This window comes from Microcaecilia unicolor, chromosome 1 (genome assembly GCF_901765095.1).
Source record: "Microcaecilia unicolor chromosome 1, aMicUni1.1, whole genome shotgun sequence".
NCBI lineage: Eukaryota > Metazoa > Chordata > Amphibia > Gymnophiona > Siphonopidae > Microcaecilia > Microcaecilia unicolor.
The window spans coordinates 463,758,776-463,776,365 of NC_044031.1; the positions used below are offsets into that span (position 1 = coordinate 463,758,776).

The following is a 17,590-nucleotide window of genomic DNA, read 5'->3' on the forward strand; positions in this document are numbered from 1 at the left end:
GCCCAACCGACTCTTTGGCCGGTTTCCTGCTTTTAATGTATCTAAAAAAATTTTTACTATGTATTTTTGCTTCCAACGCTAATTTCTTCTCAAAGTCCTTTTTTGCCCTCCTTATCTCCGCTTTGCATTTGGCTTGGCATTCCTTATGATCTATCCTGTTACTTTCAGTTGGTTCTCTTCTCCACTTTCTGAAGGATTGTTTTTTGGCTCTAATGATTTCCTTTATCTTACTGTTTAGCCACGCCGGCTGACGTTTAGTCTTTTTTCCCTTTTTTCTAATACGTGGAATATATTTGTCCTGAACCTCCAGGATGGTGTTTTTAAACAGCATCCACGCCTGATGCAAGTTTTTTACTCTGCGAGCTGCTCCTTTCAGTCTTTTTTTCACCATTTTTCTCATTTTGTCGTAATCACCTTTTCTATAGTTAAACGCTAGCGTACTTGATTTCCTAGTTTCACTTCCTTCAATGCCAATATCAAAACCGATCATATTATGATCACTGTTATCAAGCGGCCCTCGTATCGTTACCCCCTGCACTAGATCATGAGCACCACTAAGGACTAAGTCTAGTATTTTTCCTTCTCTTGTCGGCTCCTGAACTAGCTGTTCCATGAAGCTGTCCTTGATTTCATCAAGAAATCCTATGTCCCTTGCGTGTACAGATGTTACATTAACCCAGTCTATATGCGGGTAATTGAAATCCCCCATTATTATTGTGTTGCCCAGTTTGTTTGCGTCCCTGATTTCCTTTAACATTTCCGCATCCGTCTGTTCGTCCTGGCCAGGCGGACGGTAGTACACTCCTATCGCTATCCTTTTCCCCTTTGCACATGGAATTTCAATCCACAGTGATTCCAAGGAGTGTTTTGTTTCCTGCAGAATTTTCAATCTATTTGATTCAAGGCTCTCGTTAATATACAATGCTACCCCTCCACCAATCCGATTCACCCTATCACTACGATATAATTTGTACCCCGGTATGACAGTGTCCCACTGGTTATCCTCCTTCCACCAGGTCTCAGAGATGCCTATTATATCTAATTTTTCATTTAGTGCAATATATTCCAACTCCCCCATCTTATTTCTTAGGCTCCTGGCATTCGCATATAGACATTTCAAACTATGTTTGTTGTTCCTAAGTACATCATGCTTAGTACTTGACAGTATTAATTGGCAATCTTTTGTCTGATTTTTATTGTTATTTAAAGATACCCGATCTACTACAATCTCTTTTGCAACCTCACTATCAGGATACTCTATCTTCCCTGTTATGGTGATATCTTTGAAAGATACCTTATCCCGAACCATGCTCTTTTGAGCGACTGTCGGCCTTCCCCCCATTTCTAGTTTAAAAGCTGCTCTATCTCCTTCTTAAACGCCGATGCCAGCAGCCTGGTCCCACTCTGGTTAAGATGGAGCCCATCCTTTCGGAATAGGCTCCCCCTTCCCCAGAATGTTGCCCAGTTCCTAACAAATCTAAAGCCCTCCTCCCTGCACCATTGTCTCATCCACGCATTGAGACTCTGGAGCTCTGCCTGTCTCTTGGGCCCTGCGCGTGGCACAGGTAGCATTTCAGAAAATGCTACCCTGGAGGATCTGGATTTCAGCTTTCTACCTAAGAGCCTAAATTTTGCTTCCAGAACCTCTCTCCCACATTTTCCTATGTCATTAGTACCCACATGTACCAAGACAGCCGTCTCCTCCCCAGCACTATATAAAATCCTATCTAGGTGACGCGTGAGGTCTGCCACCTTCGCACCAGGCAGGCAAGTCACCAGGCGATCCTCACGTCCACCAGCCACCCAGCTATCTATATGCCTAATGATCGAATCACCAAGTACAACAGCTGTCCTAACCTTTCCCTCCCGGGCAACATTTGGAGATATATCCTCGGTGCGAAAGGATAATACATCCCCTGGTGGGCAGGTCCTGGCTACAGGAGTACTTCCTACTTCACCAGGGTGATGCTCTCCTTCTAGGAGACCTCCCTCCTCCAAGGTAGCACAGGGGCTACCTGACTGGAGGTGGGACTTCTCTACAACATCTTTGAAGAATTTCTTTCTTGTCTTGCAAGTTCTATTGCTTCCTTCCTTCCTTAGGTGTACTGAGTAGACATTTATTTTAGTGCTTCATTATGTTTTGCATATTTGGATCTGATGATGCTGTTAAGTAAGCCTGGAGCCTCTATGATAGTGGATCAATAGGTATAGTCTATTTTGGTGAGGCGCATTCCTCCTTTGGCTCAGGGAATGTACAGTCTGGGTATATCCTGATTCTTATAAATGAGCCCATGGACGAGTTTTTTTGTTCATACATACGGTTTTTCAAGATTAAGAGTCCAATCTACAATTTGAAAACTGTGTGTGGTTCTCTTTGTGCTGAACTAATAGGATTCATTAATTGTTTCTCTTTGACTGAAAATCAAGAACAGCATTCTTTTACTTCTGTCTCCTCTTTCGGCACTCTGTAAGATTTTGTATAACCTCAGTCACCAGCATATGACTGTCTCCTGACAGGGATGACCTTTCAACTGGTATCCTGTCTAATCCAGCTCCTCATATGAAAAATGTGAAAACTATTAGAAAAAAAATAAAATGGAAGAGACAGAGTGAGAATATATAGCACTGAATGAATAGGTAGCTAAAATAGGCATGTCAGAGACCTGGTACTGTGTTAACAGGGTACGAATTATATCTCCATTCTAGGGGTGGACAGATTGGTGGAGGAGTGTTGCTATACATTAAAGAGGGTGTTAGGTCAATCAGAATAAAAACTCTACTGGGAAAAGAATGCATTGTGGAATTATGGGTAGATATTCCATGTAAGAAGGGAAAAAGAATAGTGGTGGAGGATATACTATCATTCCCTTAGACAGACAAAACAGACGGGTAATGAAATACTAGAAGGTAAGAAAAATAACACGTTTGGCAACATAGTAATGAGCGATTTCAGTTACATAAAAATCTGACCATGGAGGGGAAGTGACGTCACTACCAGGAATGACAGTATGTTGTTAGCTCTAGATACCCCAATAGCAAATTAGTAATTTCCAGCACTTTATTTAGCGTCCTCTTCTCTCCTTGCAAAGCAGTGACTTTTTTTTAATGAGTAGTGGCACTCGGGTGAATTTGCACACATTCGCATACATAAAAGGAATGGCGGCAGACCACATGGCAAGCTACAATATGGCAACCAGCCCTGACGTTCCTCAGCAGGCGGTCACGTTGTCCCCATTGCCATCTCCGGACCTTTTTACAGTAAAAGACTCCGCAGTGGACCCCCTCACTGAACTTCGAACCTGATTCTATGAGATCAAAGCAGACTTGAAAGCTGTATGTGAGGAGCTTACCTTGCAAGGGGGCGGATCTTCCCAGTGAAATCAGTGTGCTTGGACATAGGGTAGAAGAGGTGAAGATGCGCCCAGATGACCATCAGGATGCCGTAGGCTTACTGGACAAACAACTTAAGGAAACCTGGGACAAGGCGCAGATGCTGGCAGATAAAGTCGAAGACCTCAAGAATTGGGGTCGCTGTCGGAATCTTCGTTTCCAGGAGGTGCCGGCCTACGTGGATTGTGAGCATGTCATTCAGTGGCTGGTGACTGCCTTGCTATCTGAGGGCCAATCACAGATGCATCCTAGCACTGTAATATTGGAGTGAGTCCACTGGGCTCTGGGGTACCCAAAAAAATAACCAACATAGGGGCATGTTTCAACAGCTATAAGCTTAAGGAATAGGCACTTACTAAGATGCGAGCGCTGGAGCGTTTCACTTGGGATTCCCACTCTTTCAGTATACCAAGATTAGACAACTGCTGTGCTCCAGCGAAGGTAGGAACTAAAACCAGTGACTGTTCAGTTGCGGGCTCTGGGCATCCAATATAAGTGGCACTACCCCTTTGCCCTATCTTTTTACAAAGATGGAAAATCTACATCAATCTGTGCTCTGGTGGAGGCGCGGGAACACTTTCTAGAAACAAGCTTGGAATTTCTGTTGACCTTGCAAGGCTTCCATGGAGCTGCGGGATTGTCCAAAATGGCAGCAGGTTATGAAAGGAAAGGGATGACTGTGGCGCTAACAGTCTGAGACAGCCCTCTCAGAAGTTGAGGCCATCTGAACATTATAACCATCTGTACTTTGTTTGATTTGGCATTCATTTACTCATTTATTTGTGTGCAGAGCACTCATGTGTTGATTGTATGGCTGGGTGCTAGTTACAGGTTCAAGTTTAAAGAAGGTTCTGGGCTTAACTTTGACTACTCCTCACAGGTATCATCTCCTCTACGTGGAGGTGCTGTCTTATTTGCTCGAGGGTGGACAGGGGAGAGGGAGTGGAATGGGATGAGTTGGGGTCAGGTGCACAGGATGGTCTTTGAGGCAGGGGGTTCAGCTTATCATGGGTCCCTTGGGTTGCTCTTATTTAAGAGGTTCCCTCTTTAGTCACAACAGGTTGGGTGGTGTTTCTCTTGACTTGAAATGGCAGGTCTTACTTTTTTTTTGTTTATCCTAAATGCAAGGGGCCTTAATTCACCATTTAAGTGTCAACTCTTGTTTAAGGAGCTGCACCACTCCCAGATGGTGTTTGCTTTGTGCAGGAAACTCGCCTACTGCTTCCCATGAGACGCTCTGTATACACAAACACTTTGCTATAACATATTATGCCTCAGATTATCACAGAAAATCAGCAGGGGTATTAATCGTATTGGCTACTGATTATCCCTGGAAGGTGAAGGTTGTGCAGGATAAGGGTGGCCGTTATCTGCTCCTTATAATCCTTTTAGATGACACAATTTACACTCTGGTTAACATATATGCCCCCAGTGAGGAACAAGGGGAATTTTTGAAAGCTCTTAGTCATGTGGAAGGAATGTTGATCCTGGGGAGTGATTTCAGTTTATTACCCTCACATGGATAGCATGGCTAGTATAGTGTATCATGCTGCCTGGGATCAGGATATATTTAAGCCCTTTTCTTGCTCACTGAAAATTGGTCAATTTGTGGAGACATCTTACAGAAAAAGATTACACATATTATTCCCAGGTACACCATACATATTCACACTAACTTTTGGCTGAGAGATGCTTTTGTTCTGTGTGGTCCACAGTCTTGATCCATTCATTTTCTCACATGGTCAGACCATGCCCCTGTATGCTTCATCCTTGTGATGTGGCCTGATCCCAGGGGGACCTCAATATTGGTGTCTTAATGATGCTGTTTTGTTTGATCCGATTCATTTCTCACAATTGGAACAGGAGCGCCTAGAATATATCCACTTGAACGACGACCTCTCTGTGACCCCTCTTTGTGTGAGGAGCTGGAGACAGTCATGAGCGGGAAAATAATTGCCCTGCAGGCCTATGTGTGAAAAATACAACAAGCTGAAGAGGATCAGTTGCAATCTCAAATGGCTGTTTTAGAGCAACAATTGAAGCAGGGGAGTATATCTGCTTCGAAGTTACATCAGTTTCACCTCTTATGTTTAAAACATAAGGGCTTGCAGTTAGCGGAGCTGTCTGAGCAACTACAGCAGGTTCGGCAGACCTATTTTGAGCATGGTAACAAGGCCAATTGCTTATTGGCCAACAAACTAATGAAGCAGGCCAGACAAAATCCTATTTGTACTATTTGCAATGAGGACGGGAAGTCCTTTGTTACCACACTGTCGATCTGAGACATCTTCTTGCAATACTATACCGACCTTTATAGCTCGGATTGCTTGGCTATGTTTGATATAGCACAATACGTTGGTGGTGTTACGTATTACTCTACCCCACTTAATGGCAGCACAGGCTTATGCTCTCATGACCTATTGAGATGGATGAGATTCTGGGGGCTATCTCTCCAACAGGAAGGCGCTGGGGCCAGTTGGCTTTTCTAAAAGTTTTATAAATGCTTTGTGGGGCATCTGTCTTCTCTGCTCCTTAGGGTTTTTTGTGAGGAGCTTCCATATTCATGGTGATTAGCCTTGGTTATGCTTCTCCAGAAACTGGGCAAGGATCCTCTTATGTGCAGTTGCTATTGGCCTATCTTGCTTTTAGATACTGACTATAAAATCTGTACAAAGATCTTGGCCAAATACCTGCAGTGGTACATGCCTTTCCTGATACACGTGGACCAAGTGAGCGTTTTAACAGGGAGACCTACCTTTAATAATGTCTGCTGAACTATACATCTTATCTATCATGCGTGTACAACCGCAGAGCCTATGTTGCTGCTTTCTCTTGACATGGAGAAAGCATTTGACTGCGTAGTGTAGACGGGTCAATAGCCTGAAGATTCCTAAATGTATTGGTTAAGACTGGACTGGGGAGGAGGGTGTTTAAGTATGAAAGTTATCAGATGATGGTCAGAGAGGGGAAGAGTTGAGGCACAGAAACTGGAGCGTGAGTAGTTTGAGAAGAGGATAAGATCAAGACAGTGGCCATTCTGGTGAGTGGGAGCAGTAGAGCACAGTTGAAGATTGAAAGAGGATATTAAAGCAAAAAACTGCGAAGCATAAGAGTCAAAGGGAGCATTAGCATGAATGTTAAAATCCCCAAGAATGAGGGTTCAAGAAAGAAGGAAAGCCAGGCATCAGTTAGTAAGAAAGGGACTTATCAGGGGGTCGATAAATGACTGCTACTCGGAGAGGCAGAGGAGCAAATAGATGGAGTAGACTTTGAAGGAAGAAAAACAGTGAGACTGAGGGAGAAGAAGAGGTTGGGTAGGTGATGATGAGTGGCTTTATGCTGTGAGTGGGAGGGGTTAAAACTGCAGCTCTGCCGAGGGCTTGCGAGAAGTGGAGAGAGGCAAAGTCTGTAGCTTCTGAGGATAGGTGGATGGGTGCACCCCTCATCCACCCTTAGTAGCTGCAGCTTTGGTTTCCCTCCCATTTACCCACCAACCACGGCCTAAATCTTCTCTCCATTGCTAGATAGGCTGCAGGTGAGTTGACGATGGGGAGAGCAGTTGTCTCTTATCTGCTGCTTCTTCTATGGCTATTGTATTAAATAACTTGCTCTGCATCATCTTGAGCACATTATGAATATGCACATTTATACAAATTTCAATAGTTCCAAGGTTGACTCCTTAGATACTAAGAAACTTGGTCAAGCCCTGAGTTAAATTATCAAGAGTTTAGTAGATGGGGATTGGTTGGGATATTGTAAGTAAAAATGTTTGCCTTTATGAGGCTTGACTTAACTAGTAGGAGGAAGGCTGTGGCTTTATTTAATCTATCTTCTGTATGTTTTAAAACTATATATATTTAATTTCTGTAATACTCTTTGGTACTTATATCTCTGACCTATTTCAGCAGTGCCAGCCCTACCACTGAGCGACTGTTTTTCACACATGGCCCCTGGTTTCTGCGCTGCCTTACAACCCTTACTGACTTACACAAGAGGCCCCACAATACTACTGCTACTATTTATCATTTCTGCCTCTGTATATATCACATCACATCCCCCATAGGCCATCTCTGCTTTTAAGGTTTACTTTAAGTCTCCTTGAGCTAGTTAAATTGAGGAAAAAAAAAGGTGTTATAGTTTTTATGGTCAGACTGTCAAGGGCTTTCAGGGTTTTGCAGGAAACTGCCAGGTTTATCTGGAATTTGATGCTAGGTAAATGCCTACCATCTCATATTAACAGAGCAAATATAATAGACAAATTACCAAATGAATCAATGCTACTTTGAGACTAGAAAAATGTTAAGGGGTTATAGACCTAAAACTTAAGCATACAAAGGTTTTTTAATCTGATTCAGTACTGATGTGACTCATATGATCTAGGTAGAGTACAACTGACCTCGAGTTGCGTGCCAATGGGCATGGTGTACATTGGTGTGTAACCTTTTAGCATCTGATTATTTTGCAAGCGCTTAGTTCAAAATCAGTTTGTTAAAGCTTACAGTTGTTTCAAGTTGCTAGATTCTGTTTTCAGCTTTAAAAACATGTCACACAGCCTATCTTTATGATCAAAATGAATCACTTTTTTAAAAATATAAATATCAAAGATTAATTTAGGTTGGTGGTGCAACATTTGAATTTAAAAATTGCTTTAAGTTTTTATAGATCTGATTTGTTAGTAAAAATATTTTCTATTACAGGAAGACTTGACACCAAAAGATATTGAAAATATAATTGATGAACTAGAAGCTGGCGGGGATCCAAAACCAGGTCCAAGGTAACGTTTAATGTAATAAAGTGCATAAATTAAAAATTGTTTGCCTGCCTTTTAGTGAATTGATAAGCAGCTTTAGCACATCTAATCTTTTAATTATAAAATATAGATTTATGGAATTTGAGATTTTTTTTTAATTAGAAATGCTTGAAAATGTTTAAATTTGAACATCTAGATGAAGAGGGGTTCCCCCCCCCTTTAGAGTTGAAGCAGTATCAGGTTGCATTAGCAGCTTTTTATCTCACTGCCAGTGGGGAAAGGATAACACAATTCAAATAGTATCTTACCACTATATCTTGTGCTTAGATTTTTTTTTCCCCCTCATGGGTGTGTGATGATTGTCACAGTGTTATAAAATAGATCCTCGGTCTACCCAACAACTGTTAACCCCACTTCTTATCTTGTAACTACCCCATTGTACCTTCCCATTGTTCTATTGGTGGGATAATGCAGGACACAAATGTAATAAATATAAAAAAAAAATTAAGCACAAACCTAATACCTGTTAACCAAAACCTTAATTTCGACATGGTTCTTATGTTTCACTGAGAGGAACTATAGTAATGCTTACTACTTTAATAAGGGACAAAATATAATTGCAAACAGTAACCCTACACATGCATTTCTTATTGGGAGAGGGGAGCAATTCAAATAAAAATTTTAAAAGCAGCAGTACTAACCAGATATTTCCAACTTTATACAGAAAAGTATGTGCATAAATTTTGGACCCAACAAAAGGAAGTACAGCAGAAACCATCGCTGGTCCATTCCCTGTCACTAACACAAAATGTGGCACAGGTGAAGAAAAAAAGCCAACAGGCATTAAAAAAAAAAAAAAAAAAAAACACCCCAAAAATGTGAACAGTCACAGTATGTCAGTCACTCAAAGCCAGCATGAGCACAAAAAACACAATGGTGCCTGAAGGAATGGTCTGAAACATAAGTAAACATAAAATATACAGCAAATATAACTTAACTGAAAAGTCCTCGCATGCATGCAATCGGGCTGGCAACAGATGAAAAACCCAACAAGGGGCCCCTCGTTTCGCTGAAGCTGTGTATCAGGAGTAAAGAAGTTTTCAGGCAAACCACAGTCGCAAATCCCCGCCATTTATATGCAGAAGACTGCCAGACGCTCAGGAAGTTCTTTAATATGGCAACATCATCAAGAGAAGGTGTTCATTCAGTCAGAGTTTAACCCCATAGGTTTCAGCGTCTGAATCCTGTAAATCCAAAACTGCTCTCACTATCTTGAGTTTCCTTTCCAAATCACTACGTCCCAGACTGGAGGCAATTCCATCAATAACAGGAAAAATCCTCCAAAATGTTTTTTAAATGTTGCACAGTGCTGCACTAGATATGCTTTCAATTTCCCTGTAATAATACAGGATTTTTGTGCTCTGATTCTTGTTTAAGTGTCTAGAGGTCTGCCCCACATGCAGTTTAGGACATGGGCACAAAAACATAAACCACATAAGAGGATGCACATGCAGTACAAAAGCAAAGGCAATATTGACGACGCAAAATAGAGTGCACAAACACAGAAGTAGTCATCAGATAGTACAAACAGAGCGGTGGCCACACAGTCCATGGCTGCTTCGTTCATTAAAGGAAACAGTCCACACATCTGAATGGTGTAAATAATCCTGTAAGTGCTTAGTGCATCAATACGCCATACAGCAATGTGAAGAAGAAAAACAATCATTCACCTGCAGAACTGACCAATGTTTAATAGTTTTGGCAATTTTATGAGACATAGAAGTGAACTTAAAAAGACGTTGACACATCTTCAACCAGTCTCACCATGTCCTGCAATTTGTGAAAGAATTTAGCATTCTTTTGCGCCTTCTTCACCACCCGCAAGGGATAACTCCTGTCCACCAGTTGTGCTAGACGTTTAGATGCCAGACTTAATCATCAGTGGAAGAACAAATTTTCCGAAACTGGAGGAACTGGGAAAAAGGCAAACTATCCTGGGGAAGAATTGTCACTGTTAGAGCAAGTTCCCAGGAAGGGCCGAGGCAGGTGTGGATAGTGGACTAGGGACCACTGTGAAGGACAGACTTAGAGACTTTGCACATGGTCCCAGAATACAGTTATCTGCTATAATTAATTACTTTATCTTTTGTTAATTTTCTCCTGAAATTGCATTATTGGAAAGGGTTTTTCTTTTTTTCCCCTCATAGATGAGTTATACTTTTCAATTTCTTGTGGACTTGTAGAAATTTATACATTCTCTTCAGCTAAAATTATTTTTCTGGGAGTCCCCAGAGTGATTCTTTGGAGTCCTCGGTTGTATGGGAGACAGTCTTTAAGTTCTTCCTGGACTTCTAGATGCAGCCTTATTGACATTTAAGGACTTAGTTTTAAAAGATATGTCTCAGTTGGAACAGTGTAAACATTTTGTTTCTAAAAATTTATCTGCTGCAGAATGGGATGCATCGTGCTATCTTAGGATGAATTTGGTTCTCTGAGGACAAACGGGCTATTGTGGTCATCCATCGGAGCCCAGTGTGGACACTGAATAGCGAGGTGAAGAATTTTCTAGCTGAGTCCTACTCTGCATGCACTGGTGCCTCCTTGTCTAATGCACAAGTTTGGGTCCCACAGTTTGTTTTTCTGCGGAGCTGAGAGGACATGTCAGTCTTTTCTTCACGGGGCGTATTTTTTTCTCATTTTTGCAGTGCCTTCCTCTGCAGTAGTTCTTCCTTTCCTCTTCATATTTTTAAAGGTATTTTTCTTTATAATCCCTTCTTCCTTATATTTCCTTTTACTACTACTAATCATTTCTATAGCGCTACTAGACATACATAGCGCTGTGCACTTGAACATGAAGAGAGTCCTTTTGTACCTGGGGCAATGGAGGATTAAATGACTTGCCCAGGGTCACAAGGAGCTGCAGTGGGAATCAAACCCAGGTTGTCATGATCAAAGTCCATGAGAATTTCCAACCACCACTACCTTTTGCCTCTTGCTGGATCAGTGACCACTAACTTTGGGAATTTTGAGCTCTGATTCCTCCTTTTTCTGGGATGCTGTCACCTCCTCTACTTCCAGGACTGTTTATCAGTTCGAGGGCAGGTGGAATCGTGGTATCCGTTCTGCAGGATCTCGTAATTTGAATCCATTTGTACTACATCTGCTGCTTCCCCACTGCTGGAAAGCTTTGATGCTTTATGAAGCATATCTTAGATGTATTTCTCATTTTCTCAGATCTTCTCTACCTTACCATTCTTTTCTGCTCTTTCATGAGGAATTCTAGCTGGAGACATCTTGTACATAGAACTAGCCCCACTCCTGGAATCACATTTTCTGTCTGCACAGAGGCAGAATCTGTAACTGGAGTAACAGCTTTGGTGAATGGTTTCCCAACTATACTGTAGTTGAAGTATTTACAGCTGTAGAAAGAAAAGAGAAAAAGCCCTACCAAAGTCCCCTAGCTTTTCCTTAGCTGTCCCATAGGCAAAAAGTAAGCAGCTGTCTTCTTTTGTGTAAGGTCTAAGCCTCAGAACTGTGAGAAGTTCAAAATAGATTATTTAGGTCACCTCTCCTTTTGAAATGGAAGTTGAGGTAATAAATTCTGGCGCAAAGAAGCTCTTTAAGTACTAAGATGAGAACATTTTTTTTTTCCCAGCAATATAACATTTAAATGAACTTCCTAAAATAAATAAATCAGGCACAGCACTTATTGCAAAAAAAAAAAAAAAAAAAAAGCCAAAAATTTAAATCTACTTCAATCTACAGTGAAGACTGGAAAACAGTGATTGTTTATTAAAGACTTCAACTTTGCAGGAAGAGTTTTGTATATCATGAAGGACCGTCACCATTGCACAATTGCTCTCCTATCTCGATTCAGAGAAGTTATGAGATTTATTTGAGCCTGCATCAGGATCCTTCGGTTAAGCTAAGTACCTATATTAGTTTGAAGAACTGACTTATGAGTATTTGATAGGATGCTAGAATATTGTCATGGACTGGTACGATGATTGATATCTTATGATTCAGTTGGAGTCTAAATCAGATTGGAAATTCTGAGCATCCACTTTCACAATTGATAATTATAGTATTTATAGGCATTTCTACAATATAGTATTTTCTCATTTACATTTTTGTATTATGCACTCTTAAGAATGTAGACATCATCTTCTCCAAGTCATTAAACTACCACTGTGTGGTATGTGTAGGAAATTGATAAAGATCAGTGTGTATTATTGAAACTGTAAAGAACATATCAAAAGTGTGCTGTTCCTCTTGAGTGTTGAGAAGGAATTGTGCAGATACAGCAAGAGCTTCTGTGCTGATAGAGTTCACTGAGAGCAGTGCAATAAAGTGCCTGTGCCAACAAAAAGCATGCCTTTCTCAAGTTATCAAAAACACACACCTAAACGTTTACATCATGATGGGTCACGTAAAATGTATGAACCACAGACTGAGGTACTACATTTTTTTTTCTTATTAAGTTGGACAGTGTAGTTGTATTTCAGAGTGAATATTTTATAACCATTTTAGCACTTTAACACTTACACGTGATAAACTGAGTAATGTGAAGCATTTGCAATAAATTGGGCAGCTTTATTTAGTTTAATACTTCAAAATTGTATATAGACTCCTCAGGAGCAGTAACTGGCACCATAGGAGCCAGCTCTGCCATTGGCTCTATCGAGGGAGGGATAATTTCCATTGGGTTTAGCACCCTCAATTTTGAAAAGTTGGCTCCTGTGACTGGCACAAGTGAAAATGCGGTAAACTAGACTATCATATTAAACATGAGCTAAAAAGAAAATCTTTCCATATAAATTAGAGCAAACTGTTTGTAGTTGGTATTTTACAAAACAGAGGTACCATTGGGTTAAGAGCTGATTGGGAAAATAGGGCCCTGGAAAGTAACCCTAAACTCCTCCTCAAATTTGCAGGCATTCATGAAAGAATTCAGAAAAGACCATTTTTTGGCTTTCTTTTTTAGGAAAAGTAGAGAGGTGTGGTAGCCATGTTAGTCCACTCTTAATGAACGCATTATCATCAAACCCGCAGACAAAGGAGGCGCAGTGGTAATTATGGACACACAAAAATACATTGAAGAGGGGCACAGACAGCTCTCAGACAATAAATACTACAGGAAACTAACGGAAGATCCCACACAGGATTATACAAAACAGCTAAAAGACCTTATCAAGACATTTCCTACACAAGCGCAGCTCATCTGAAGAAACTTATACCAAACCAGCCTTCTGTGGGCACATTCTACATGCTACCCAAAATCCATAAACCTGGAAACTCTGGCAGACCAATCATATCAGGTATTGGCACACTCACGGAGGAAATATCTGGATTCATAGAGGGAATTCTGAAACCTCTCGTACACAAAACAGCTTCATACAAGACACCATAGACTTCCTGAATAAATTGAAAAATATCAAGCAATTACCACCATACACCCTTCTGGTCACGATGGATGTAGAATCACGATACAGCAACATTCCACATGCGGATGGCATAGCTGCATGTGGGAGACTCCTTAAAACATCCACACTGAACCATCAATACTCACCAGAAACTATTACAAAATTAATCAAATTTATTTTAACTCACAACTACTTCCGCTTTAACAATATCTATCTACAAATAATGGGCACTGCGATGGGTACCAGGACAGCATCCCAATATGCCAACCTTTTTATGGCTGAGCTGGAAAAGACATTTCTGAATACATGCCAGACCAAACCTCTAAAATACTACCAGTACATCGATGACATTTTTATGATTTGGATGGAAGGGGAAGAAACTCTGAAACAATTTTACTATTCCTTCAATACATACCATCCTACAATCAGATTCAAAATTGACTACTCTCCAGAAAAAGTCAATTTTTTGGACACCACAGTCTCTATCAGTGATGGCTGTATACAAACATCTATATACAAGAAACCCAGACAGATGCAGCTACCTCCACAACTCCAGCTTCCATCCTTCACATACAAAAAGATCCATTATTTACAGCCAAACCACAAGATACCACCGTATCTGCTCGGACCCAGGGGATAGAGAGACACCTTGAAACCCTGACAGCATCCTTCAAACAAAGGCTACAACCCCCAAATCTCCAAGAATATTGCCTCCTCCCTCAAAACACCCAGGGAAAATCTGCTACAGTACAAAGAAAAAAAGGCCACAGACAGAATCCCCCTTGTAGTGACATACAACCCAGAGCTGGAAAAACTGAGGAAAATCATGAGACCTACACTTGTAGCCTCTTCTGCAGGAGATATTCCCATCCCCACCAGTGCTGGCCTTCCGACAGCCACCCAACTTAAAACACAAGCTAATCAGAAAAACTCCCAACACAGACTGAAAAGGAAAAGAAGGGCACATTTCCCTGCAATATATCCAGCTGCAAGCTATGCCAAAACATTTCACAGGACCCCACAGTCATTCACAATGGAAAAATATTCAACAAAGGAATCTTTCACATGCTCATCTTCCAATGTGGTATATATCATTCCGTGTAAAAAAATGTAATGAAGGATGCTATTTTGGAGAAACAGGCCAAATGCTTAAGCCAAGATTTAATCTGCACAGACACCACATGAAGATAGCCGGTGCCAGTCAGGTTCCCACCCCGGTGGGCCAGCATTTTACAAGACCAGGACACTGCACCAGTGATTTTAGTAAAATCCTGAAAGGTAACAAACAATACAGGAACGTAAGACCTTTGAAGTCAGAATGATTGAATATTTTGACACCCAATAGACGGGACTTAACAAGGACCTGGGTTTTCTAGCCCATTATAAACCATAGAATTGTATTTCTCAGTTTATCACCCTCCTCTCACCTATCCACACCCATCCTGTTAGAATATCAATGAAATGCTTTGATGTCCCCATGCATACCTCCTACCCACCCCCACCCTGTCAAAGTAATGCTTGGATGTTTCACTTATACAGTGGGGGAAATAAGTATTTGATCCCTTGCTGATTTTGTAAGTTTGCCCACTGACAAAGACATGAGCAGCCCATAATTGAAGGGTAGGTTATTGGTAACAGTGAGAGATAGCACATCACAAATTAAATCCGGAAAATCACATTGTGGAAAGTATATGAATTTATTTGCATTCTGCAGAGGGAAATAAGTATTTGATCCCCCACCAACCAGTAAGAGATCTGGCCCCTACAGACCAGGTAGATGCTCCAAATCAACTCGTTACCTGCATGACAGACAGCTGTCGGCAATGGTCACCTGTATGAAAGACACCTGTCCACAGACTCAGTGAATCAGTCAGACTCTAACCTCTACAAAATGGCCAAGAGCAAGGAGCTGTCTAAGGATGTCAGGGACAAGATCATACACCTGCACAAGGCTGGAATGGGCTACAAAACCATCAGTAAGACGCTGGGCGAGAAGGAGACAACTGTTGGTGCCATAGTAAGAAAATGGAAGAAGTACAAAATGACTGTCAATCGACAAAGATCTGGGGCTCCACGCAAAATCTCACCTCGTGGGGTATCCTTGATCATGAGGAAGGTTAGAAATCAGCCTACAACTACAAGGGGGGAACTTGTCAATGATCTCAAGGCAGCTGGGACCACTGTCACCACGAAAACCATTGGTAACACATTACGACATAACGGATTGCAATCCTGCAGTGCCCGCAAGGTCCCCCTGCTCCGGAAGGCACATGTGACGGCCCGTCTGAAGTTTGCCAGTGAACACCTGGATGATGCCGAGAGTGATTGGGAGAAGGTGCTGTGGTCAGATGAGACAAAAATTGAGCTCTTTGGCATGAACTCAACTCGCCGTGTTTGGAGGAAGAGAAATGCTGCCTATGACCCAAAGAACACCGTCCCCACTGTCAAGCATGGAGGTGGAAATGTTATGTTTTGGGGGTGTTTCTCTGCTAAGGGCACAGGACTACTTCACCGCATCAATGGGAGAATGGATGGGGCCATGTACCGTACAATTCTGAGTGACAACCTCCTTCCCTCCGCCAGGGCCTTAAAAATGGGTCGTGGCTGGGTCTTCCAGCACGACAATGACCCAAAACATACAGCCAAGGCAACAAAGGAGTGGCTCAGGAAGAAGCACATTAGGGTCATGGAGTGGCCTAGCCAGTCACCAGACCTTAATCCCATTGAAAACTTATGGAGGGAGCTGAAGCTGCGAGTTGCCAAGCGACAGCCCAGAACTCTTAATGATTTAGAGATGATCTGCAAAGAGGAGTGGACCAAAATTCCTCCTGACATGTGTGCAAACCTCATCATCAACTACAGAAGACGTCTGACCGCTGTGCTTGCCAACAAGGGTTTTGCCACCAAGTATTAGGTCTTGTTTGCCAGAGGGATTAAATACTTATTTCCCTCTGCAGAATGCAAATAAATTCATATACTTTCCACAATGTGATTTTCCGGATTTAATTTGTGATGTGCTATCTCTCACTGTTACCAATAACCTACCCTTCAATTATGGGCTGCTCATGTCTTTGTCAGTGGGCAAACTTACAAAATCAGCAAGGGATCAAATACTTATTTCCCCCACTGTATATACTATCTGCTACCACATTTGCTTATTTCCGATCTGACGAAGAAGGGCAACCTTCGAAAGCTAATCAAGAAATGTATTAAATTATGTCCAATAAAAAAGGTATTTTCTTTTCCATGTTTTATTTTGTTTTCTATTGATAACCTTTTTTTAGGAAAAGAAATTAAAATAATGGAGAAAGTCAGTTGTCTGCTTTTTATCTTTGTTTTAGGAATGGACGCTTCTCTTGTGAACCAGCTGGTGGACTGACTTCACTGACAGAACCGCCAAAAGGACCTGGATTTGGAGTTCGAGCAGACCTTTAAATGTCTATGCATTAACTGTATAAAATGAAGTGAATTGTGTACGAGTTTTCTATTCTTTGAACTACAGTGATATAGTTGAATAAAATCTTAACCCTCTTGATAATCAGTCCATTTTGACAATGTGCTTTATATCTGCACTGTGAAAGTGTCAATTGTAACAGAAGGTCAAGAAAAACATGAGAGAAGACTTAAGTTTTCTGGTTTTACTGTCAGTAAGTCTGATGCTTTAAATCTCTGCTGACTGTTTAATGAATGATCTACACCACAAATGTGGACATCTGGGTTCGGTTTGTGACTCCAGTATTACCCTAGCAATGATATTAAGTGGTTGGTCAAATTTAAACTCAGTTTGAAATAACCTTCGGAACCTTTGGCTAGTAGGAAATAAAACCTTTAGCCTGTCAAGTTTATTCAAGAGCCTCCTGTGGGGAACCGTATCAAAAGCTTTGCTGAAATCTAATGTCTATAGCACGTCCATGATTCAATTCTCCGGTCACCCAATCAAAGAATTCATTGAGATTCGTTTGGCATGATTTTCCTTTGGTAAAACCATGTTGTCTCAGATCTTGTAACTTATTGGCTTCCTGGAAAT

The 17,590-nt window shown here is 41.3% G+C and overlaps 1 protein-coding gene across 1 annotated transcript in view; it reads left to right on the forward strand.

Moving 5' to 3' along the window:
* NDUFV2 (NADH:ubiquinone oxidoreductase core subunit V2) overlaps positions 1-17,107 on the forward strand; it is an 81,336-nt gene extending 64,229 nt beyond the window's left edge. Inside the window, exons 7-8 of the mRNA XM_030213372.1 lie at positions 8,088-8,164; positions 16,905-17,107. Of these exons, the coding sequence (XP_030069232.1) occupies positions 8,088-8,164; positions 16,905-16,998 (171 nt within the window). The 3' untranslated portion in view covers positions 16,999-17,107. The remainder of the gene's footprint in view (positions 1-8,087; positions 8,165-16,904) is intronic.
* The last annotated feature ends 483 nt before the right edge of the window (positions 17,108-17,590 follow it).